The 10,130-nt window shown below is 36.9% G+C and overlaps 1 protein-coding gene across 1 annotated transcript; it reads right to left on the reverse strand.

Annotated features, from left to right (window-relative positions):
* Nucleotides 1–1,079: 1,079 nt before the first annotated feature.
* LOC114718867 (phytochrome B) lies at nucleotides 1,080–7,212 on the reverse strand. Its single transcript, XM_028904311.1, has 4 exons — nucleotides 5,011–7,212; nucleotides 3,692–4,499; nucleotides 2,187–2,480; nucleotides 1,080–1,820 (listed from the first exon to the last, which is right to left on the reverse strand). The coding sequence occupies exons 1-4, from the start codon at nucleotides 7,073–7,075 to the stop codon at nucleotides 1,601–1,603; spliced, it is 3,387 nt and encodes a 1,128-aa protein (XP_028760144.1). The 5' UTR covers nucleotides 7,076–7,212; the 3' UTR covers nucleotides 1,080–1,600.
* Between the last annotated feature and the right edge of the window lie 2,918 nt (nucleotides 7,213–10,130).

Below are 10,130 nucleotides of genomic sequence, written 5' to 3' on the forward strand. Positions count from 1 at the left end.
CATTTTTAACACCTTGATGAGCTTATAAGTTGACGTGACGCCAGTTTCAGCTCTTTAATTTAATGGTTACAACCTAGCTGATTTGTATGTTGTGATATCTCTTGTTCGTTTGGTGGATTTTCAATGTAGGGATGATATATTTTAATCAAAGATAAGCTTCTTGGGCTACTGGAGTTGGTGAAGTTGAGACAGATTACTTGGTATTTTTTCTTCTTTTGGTTTCTCCTCATGATTTCTCTCACTTTTATTAATTTTCTTAGACTCGTTCATTTGGGGTGAAATGTGCATCCAAATTTTCTAATATATTATATAGTGTACTACCCTCTCAGGCCATGATTGAAGCAGGATGCAACTAGAAACCTTTGCCCTCCTAAACATCCATCTCTGGCAGATTTGTTGACTTTATAAATGAGCATTGAGTCTATCTAGGAACTGTGTTGTAGATTTCAGATTTCTTGCAAACCAGTGGAGCTTGGATCCACTAGAGACGACTTTGAGAACACTATTCATGAACGATAAGAACTGCCTTCATTACAAAAAGCAGTAGGAGGCTAGAAATACTGTGACATCATCTGAGTCTACCCATGTCTGGAGGATTTGTTTGGACTGAATAATGGAGGCGGGGAAAAAAAGAAAAGATTTGCTTTAGATCCAAATCAAAAGAAATGTCTAAATCAAATCTAACCTTCCCTTACCAATCTCCTCAATCCAGACAGAACCTAAGAGGACATTCACTACCCAACGCTTTCTGAAATCCGGAAGCTGTAATTAGTTCATCTGTTTGTGTTGAAGAGAATATCTGCAAAAAGAAAGAGGCATACATATGTTTGCCTAAGCAGACATTCACTACCCAGCGCTTTCTGAAATCCGGAAGCTGTAATTAGATCATCTGTTTGTGTTGAAGAGAATATCTGCAAAAAGAAAGAGGCATACATATTCAACTATTCATCTCTCTCTCTGACTGACTGGCAAAAGATTACTTTCCACAGAACTTCCTAAAATGCTCGAATGTCCAGCTTCTGTTACATAGAACAAGGAGATGTAGAAACCATGGGAGGAAGGAAAAATGACGTAACGGGTAGAGAAGCAAAACCTCCAGAGAATAACTATTTCAGCAGGCAAAGATTTTACAATTATTTGCGAATTCAGGAACGCACATAGTATGACTATAAGTAGTTACATGACTAAACAATGGCAGGAGAAGGATGAGGTTCCATTCTGACCATGGAGTCCACAGCAGCTGCTAATTATGGAAGCATCAGCAACAATTTCACAGGACACCCACTTGGTCATGATGGTGTACACAAAATGGCAGCAGAACTTTTTATACACTCTGCCATAACTTTGTGAGATTCTTAAGGCTACATGGGCTACAAACTGACTAGTCACTCACTAGGTTGCTGTGCCAAACATGTTTGATCAGGGTGGAAGCCTGAATAAAAATCCTATTGGCAGTAGAATCACAACATCAGACCCGGATAACGAGCCAAATCAGCTTTCGCTCAAATTCATGCCCCCAAGTCCCTCGTTAGGTGAGCTGCATACTATTGAGAGTATGGCAAGAGGAGTCTAACAGTCAACATGAGCGGTTGCAGAATAGCTAGTTCACATTTTTAGATTCTTTTCGCGTCATGGGCAGCTCAATAATTACTAAGAAGTAGCATCGTTCTGACTCCCTGATATATTGGACTTCACCGCTCATTAGCTTTAGAATCCTCCTGCACATGCTCAGCCCCAAGCCTTCCTGAGTTACCCATCGGCTGCTATTGAACATGTCTTGAATCAATTCAGGAGGAAGACCTTCACCAGGACATACCATCCTTCACAAAACCAAAAAGAAAAAAGACCCAGAAGAATTGAAATAAATTAAGTAGATATTAGTAGCCAAGTGAATAAATTGAGTATATGAGAACAATCTCAGCACAAATGATCAGGTTTCCACAGAGAAGAAGAATTAAAATCATACCATGCCTTTGGCTAATGATCAGATATTACAATCTTTGCTTCACTTTTCTTCATGAAATCTTTTTGTTGAAATGCCGTGATCAAGAGATAACAAAAAGAAAGCAATAACTTACCCCATTTTCAATTCAGGGCAATAAAACAGGAGTCGTCATGATCCATAACACATACTCAAAGAAAGAAATAATTATTTATGAAATAACTAAAAGTACATGCTAATATACCTGAATTCAGCATGGAGAAGAGTAAGTCCGTCAGAAATTTGTTTTATTCTTGGAAAAACATGAATTTCTACCCAACCATCAGGAGATGGTGCATAGCGCACCATATTCAATAAGAAATCAGCCAAGACCTGTTGAATCCTCGATTGATCACCATATACAGCTAAGGTCTTGATTTCTTCAGGAATATCACGGATCAACTGTAAATTTCTTTCTCTCAGCAATAGCATCACTTGGCTAACAACTGCATTGATGACACTCCCTAGTAAAAATTCTCCTTTTTCAAGCTCCAAGGACCTAAATCCGGAAGTAGACAAAGACTTGAATCTTGTCTTATTGAGATTAATGCAAGAAGTTTCAAGGACATTAAAGCAAGCAGATTTATTGCCAACAGCAGCAATTTGCAAATGTATAACTCCCATGATCATAACACAGCATAAAATGATAGAAGGGTCCTCACTTATTTCCATACCACGTACGCTCTCCATAATAACATAACGTAGTAAGAAGATAGTACATGTAAGCATGCATGACATGTGCTATGTCTGAGTTAGTTAAGATCACTGGAATATAAAAGATACCTAAAATGATTAAAAAATAAAACAAAACATAACAATAAGGAAACTAAAAATTAAATAGCTAGATCACTAGCCAAGATACAAGAGCCTTGGCTCAAATAGCACCTCCCTTGACCATAGGTGCTACGGAAGCGTAATGCAGGTTATCTCCCCACTCGCCCCTTCCCTTTTCCCACATAGGCTCCCACTGGAGTCTCCATTTAGCCAACAAGAAAAAAAATCTATAACGTAGTAAAACATGCAGTCAAATTTTGAAAAAGGGGCAACATTTTACCAGCACACGTTGATACATGTGGATCACAAAATATAAGTATATTAACTTTTTTTTTTTACCATTTTTATCATAGTGGAACAAAATTTACTTCATGTGCTTTTTTTTTTTTTTTTGGTGGGACTTCATATGCTATTTCTATATGCATCAACAAGGCAGTACTATATTAGCATCATTACCATTCATTAGGTGAACTCGGAAAGCAGAAACTATAACATATCCTTTGCACCATCACAGGTAAAGATAAAGAAAATCATCACACATTCTAACTGATGCCATAAATTCAAAATTCAAAAAACAGAATAATATGTCTCCAAGTATCACAATGCTACCTATGAAACAACTTGCCTAAAAGCTTGATTTTTAAGCAGGGGACTAAGAATGGCTCTCAAAATATCAATTACTTGGGGAAAAAAACACTAGGGATGAAATAAAGATGAAATGTAGACACAAATATACCAACTATCTTGTACCATAGCCACAAAAGTACACTTAAATTATATCAGAAGACCGGGAGGCAACATAGATTGAAACTTGGTCAATTTACTCCTTATGCCATATCAGAGATTCACCCAACCAAAAAATCTAAGCTTTTAAGAAAACCCAGAAATGGTTATCATAAATTTTTATCTAGACTAGCGAGAAAATTGAAAACCCACCCATCATCAATGCTCTCCAGATCTACATCCCGTATTATCTTCGACATCTGCTTCTCACAAGCAGTACTGGTCTCAAGAAACTGCTTTTGATCATCAGTCAAGTCTGTGGCTTCCAAAAGAGTGTTTGTAAAGCGTATTCCATTCAAAGGATTCTTTATTTCTTGACAAATGTAAGCTAATTCTTTCATCCTAGCAAAGCATATCTTCTCTTGTTGTCTCTGGACTTTCAGAGCCTGTTGAAGTTCAGGACTTGCAATTTGCAAGAAGCAGAAAGCCCCAATGATCTGACCATCCATGTTTATCCTCTTATTAGCAGTCAGAAGTGCCTGCACATATTTTCCATCCCGATCAAGAAATGAAAAGGGAAATTTATCTGTATCCTGTCCACCAAGCGCATTATGCAGCACAATCATGAACTTGGTTAGAGAATCTGGACCCTTTAGTCGACAGCAACTACCAAAAACCTCTCCCACCAGCGTTTTCGCAATGATGTCCCCACGCTTCCATCCAGTAAGATTTTCCATTGCAGTGTTCCACTCTGAGCAGCATGTGTTCTCATCCGATGCAAAAATGGGGGGGATCAATGGATTTGGATTGTGTACAATAGCCTTGTAGTCACCTTGTATGTTAATGAATTTGTCCATTACTACTTTTTGATCAGTAACATCTTGACCAACAAAGCATACTCCAACTATATTATTTGTATAATCCTTGCTGGAGCAAGCATTCACTACAATATAAACTGCCTTCTTGTCATGTTCAAGGCCAAATGTTCTCATTTTTATTTCAACATTCTTATCTTCTTCACCTGTACTAAGTAAATTCAAATTGTCAGGGTATAACTGATAATCAAAATTGTCCTACGACAATAGAACAAGATAATCTATAACAAAAGATTCAGTTAGGAATGTCACTGGACAATAAAGAGTCAGTTGTGGCCCAATAAACAGCTATGGGGAAAATTCCACATTCAGCGTCATCTTGACTCTCATACAGTTTTTCTTCTTGAGGCCTAAATCTGCTGTATGGCAAAATCTTATCTCACAAGACAAACATTATCACATTACAAATGACATAACCACCACTTGTGCAATTAGACATCCGTCAATTGTGCTAGGTGTGGGGGAAGGTTATGTCGATTGCAGTTAATTATGTGCCAAAGCACCATTTACACCTACTGAACTTTTAGATGTATGTTTAGCTAGAATTTAAGCAATCAAATCATAGAAAGACCCAAAAGTTCTTCCAGGTATTTAGTCTGGGTTTCCTTACCCAATTAATTAAGGAATTGAGCAGAGAAATAGTTTTAGACAGACTACCTCTTAAAGCACGAGAAAGAAGCTTGGCCACAGTTTCTTCAGACTCCTTATACACAAGATCATGAATCAAAGACTTCCCCATAGCTTCATCAACTGAGAGTCCTGTCAATTCTGCAGCCTTCGCATTCCAGCCATTTATGCAGCCATCAACGTTTACAGCAAATATAGGAGCAGTAGCAGTCTCTATCAATCTAACCATTTCTCTGGCCACAGAACTCAGTTCATCCACCCCTTGCAATTCTAGATTATGAAGCTGGGAATGCACAACAGCCTTAGAATTGTTTTGCTCAGCATCTCTAAATGAGTCTCGCAAAATAAGCTGCAAGGAATGTATAGCATCCATTTCTGCATTCTCCCATGGTAGGCTACGGCTCTTTACCACTTCTAGAAATGCCTTGAATGAAGAACGTGGATGCATTCTCTGTCCATCATCCTTGTCCTCAGGGTGATGCTTTGCACCACCCCATTTAATCTCTTTAGCTGTATTCGATCTGAACCAGAATAGATAAACCTTCTCTGTAATATAAGCAACAGCCATCCCACATACCGCGTCACCAAGAGCTGCAGCCCCAGGATACCCAGCATCGGCCAGACTATCAGTACTGAGACCTGTTGAGTCTCCGTGGCTAGCCAACAACCACTCTATAATATCCTTAATCTGGGTCTCGGTTGGGGTGACACCTAATGGGTAGTAGCTACCTTGATAGTAGAGAGCTGCTCCATCACACTTCACAAGGTCCATAATATTAGGGCTCTGAGTAACAATGCCAGTAAGAGAGTCCCGAAGCAGCATGTCACACAAGAGGGTCTGAGTCCTTAAAACACGTTTTTCCAATAACTGCGATGCCAATTGAAGTTCCATATTCAGCTGAAGCCCAAAGGCCTGCATAAGGAACTCACAAGCATAGCGTAGAGGGAAAGGAATGCATCTAGCAGAAGTATGATGACAAACAACCAGGCCCCAAAGCCTCATTGAGCTACGACCACCGACAGCTTCCTCATCGTTCCCATTGATTATGACTGCCATTACCAGTGAAGCTATCGATCCCATATTAGCCATATACTGTGCATGACACCCGTGGGGGGCACGAAGGGTTGATCCAACTAAACATAGCGGCTGCATTAGCGCTTCATCCTGAATTACCTTAACAGGAGTGGCATGGCAATCCACAATCATCCTAACCCGATTCTGCTTGAACAGGAACCTTGAAGCCTGGGGGATATCAGTAGAAGGATAGTGCAACCCGATATATGGATCCAAGTCTGGCCGCTTACTCTCAGCGACAACCTCTCCATGTTCATCCTCGTGAAATTTATAAACCATTACCCGGTCATATCCAGTCAGTTCCCTAACACTCTCAACGACAGTATCACACAAAAGCTTAATATCTCCACCGGGAAGCGACTGCAACTGCGAGATTGCGCGCACCGCCAACTTCTGGGACTGCACTGCCCCTGCAATGGACAGGGCAGGGTCCTCTGTTCTGGCAGGTTCCAAATCAATCACAATTCCCACATCAATTCTATGCAAAATTGCATAAAAGGGTTTCCCTGAATTCTTAGAATGAATCCAAATGGGGTTTAACAGTGTGATTTCCCGAGCCCCAAAGGCCTTTTCGAGCAGCACCGCACTTGAGGGGGTAAAAAGCGTGCGAACATCGGCTCCAATCGTGAGAGTTTCGGATTTTTCAAGGTTTGGAACTGATTGAGGGGTAATTCCCAGCAAATCCCGCGCGTTTTCACTGTACCCAAGAATCCGAAAAGTGGGTTCATCTACGGCAATCATGCAACCAAAGGGCTGAATATACCCGCCTCTTTGAATTCTCAATAGGTAAGCCGATATCTGCTGCTCGGGAACGGACTGGATGGTGGATTTTACGGACTGTGAGTAATCAAAAGACTTACCGGACTCGCCGGATTGCTCGAAGACAGCGTGGAGGCGAGCATCCTCAGTGTACTGAGCAATTGCTTTGCTGATGGACTCTGTATTTTGGGTTCTTTTATAGCCTGTGCCCGAAGAGTGAACTTGGGTAAGTGAATTTGCCGCTCTGCCCGCCGCAGACATTGAAGGGTCTCCTGTTTCTCTGCTTTCTTACTTCCTTTATCTCTCAATTGAAGTCGGTTTCTGCCTCGAGCACGAAGATGCCGGAGTGCTTGCTACGCGAGGGGCGAAAGATTATTCTCAAAAAAAATAAAATAAAAAATTCAAGGTTTAACAGAGTTCAGAGGAAGTGACGCGCAGACTAGTGTTTTTCTCGTTTGGTGTTACTGATTCTGTGTGTGCAGGCCGAACATAAACAGAACCTTTTCCCCCAATTCTTCTATCTCATTCAATGACAAAAAAGGAAGTGTTTTTCTATTGTCATATGTTATGAGCTGGATTTTCTTGTGGCTGAGGTTGACGGCCTGGCCATATAATTGAGAAAGGCATCAATTGATTAGTGGCTATGTTTTCAAATTGGACTCTCCATGGATATCTGTATCTCAGTGTATCTAATAATTTATCTATAAAATGTTTTACATTATTTATAATAGCCAATTTTATTCACTTTTGTGCCTCTATTTTCTATTTTATTTTTTTCTCATCTTAACACGATACATTAATTGCCTCTTTTTATTTTTAATCATGTCTTTATCTCCTTTTTAAAGACAAAATTCTATTATTCCTTTCGCGTAAGTCATGTTTTCTATTATTCTTGACAAATTTTATTGCAGAAAATTAGTTTATTTACAATAGTAAATACTGGCAGACCCACGTGGTCATGCCCTCACGCCGCTTAACGTCAGGGTCTTTTCTGAAACTTTTTCTCATTTTGCTGGCTCGAGGGGGAATCTTTATCATGACATGAGAAAAATCCGACTCACGTTATTCGCAGACTGTGAAACTTATTGTCCAGTTTTATTAATTAGGAAAAATGGTAAAAACAAACGTCGAAATAAAAAAAATTTAAATAAAGACTCATAACATGAATATAGGTTTTAATAATAATTTTTATAAACTGGTCTCTGTATATAATTTTTTTATTTCTGTGTTCTTTTTTTGCCATTTTTCTTATTAATTAAATCAAGATATACCAAGTTATAAAGCTGATTAAAATATCTTAAAGATGATAATATTTTTTTATTCAAAATATAACTTCTAAAAATGAGTTTCTCAAATTTAAATAGCAAAATCAAAACTAATTTTCTAATGATTTAATAGATAATAACGATTCAACATTTAAGATATAATAAATCTACTAGTATAGTTGGATATAATTGTTTGCTGCGAAGTGATGAATTAAGTCACAAACATGCAGTAGTATTTCATAGTTTTAATTGAAAAAATGTGGAACTTTTAAAATTAAATAATTAAGTGATTATTTTTTTTATAACTCAAAATGTCATCAAATTACTTAAAGGTTGAAATTAATTTTTGTCAGGTCAAAAACATTTAAACTGAAACCTTCTCAATAAATACACTTTCTAAAATTTAAGCTAGACTATTTACTATAAATACCAACAGCTTATTATTCTTAATTGAATTATTATTTAAAAGAAAAAAGTACAATTTGGTATCAAAAGGCACAATTGGCCCAAATATAGCGGGGGCAATCTGGTATATTTGAAAAATTAAATAGTGAATAAATAAATAGAAAGTGGGAGATTCTCTGGACAACCATGGAAAAGCGACAATGATGGCGGCCATATAAGAGTAAGGAGTGAAACAGAGAAGGCGAGCACTGGCGATGATTTTTGTTATTGCAATGTAACAGTAATGACTACTGATGGGTAAGTCGCTCCTTGTCTTCTTGCTGTCAACAGTCAAAGATATTTTTTTGATCCCGCCACAAATCTTAATTTTTCAACCAAAATGCATGCTTTTTTGGCCCAATAAAAAGGAAAGAATTATAAGAAAGTCTTAATAAAAGAAAATAATTACAATAAGTCTCAATAACAGATTAGAAATTATCATTTTCTGTTTTGAAATTTGTTATTACAAGCTGTTTAGATTGTTATTGATACTTTTTAATAATTATGTTTTTTTTTTAAACTTGACCTCCTAATGTAAAATCTGTCGTAATTTTAGTTATCACATATTTTGGAGAAAATCAGTTTTTTGCTATTACCATCTTCATTAATTTTTTAAATTATTAATAATTACTCTTTTTTTTTCATCTAGTCGTCCTCAGACTCTTAGGTAGTATTCCTTCCTATCTTTGTTATAAACTTCAAATCACTAATTTATGAATAACAAATAATTAGTTAAAAATAATAAATAGGTTAAAAATATACTTTTATTTTAAAATATGTCCTTATAATAAATGAGAAAAAGAATAAAAAAAATATTTGGAGAAATGTGATAAGAGAAAAATAATTAAAGACAACATTAAAAAAAATACATTAAATAGTAAAGCAAATTCAAATTGAAACTTATAAAATAGATTTTTTTGAATTTGAAACTTATAAATAGTATGGAAGGAGTACTGTTTATCTTCTGCCAGAAAAGCACTACTGTATATCCTCTACTAGGGTGTTGTCAATTATTGTTTTTCTTTTCCTTGTTCGTGAATTTTTAAGTCTGCCAACAATAGAGCAATTGAGGGGCATTCATCCCCCCTTGTCAGGCCTAAAAGCTCTGGACAGATTGTGACTGGGCCGGCCAGCTGGGTGGCATCCCATACCACGCACAAATTGAGGTGTTTAGGATGATGAATGAAAATTTCTTCTTTACATATGCACATGTAAAGAAATGTGACGTGTGTGTATTATTTAAACTATTTTTATACAACAGTATAGGTAATATTTTCAAATTAGAAACTTATTTTTTATTCTCTTCACTTTTATCTTATAAAAAAAATAAGTTAAGATTAGTTAAGAATCAACACATTTGGCTTTTATAATTTTTTTAGTAATCCTGACTAAGTTATGAGCGTCTCATTAAATTTTGTAAAATCTCTATAAAAAAAAAGTTAAATTTTGTAATATGTATTGTTTCAATTCAAAGACACAAAAAAGGAGTCACAGGAGGAAAGAATTCCTTTTGGTGTATAAAATTTTTTTTGCCAACCTTTTGATGTATAAAATGGACACACACACACATATGGCATTTATTATACTATATATACACTCTTCCGGTC

The sequence above is a fragment of the Neltuma alba genome, unplaced genomic scaffold (assembly GCF_004799145.2).
Source record: "Neltuma alba isolate B1F8T4 unplaced genomic scaffold, ASM479914v2 tig00011874_pilon, whole genome shotgun sequence".
In the NCBI taxonomy this organism is placed as follows: Eukaryota; Viridiplantae; Streptophyta; class Magnoliopsida; order Fabales; family Fabaceae; genus Neltuma; species Neltuma alba.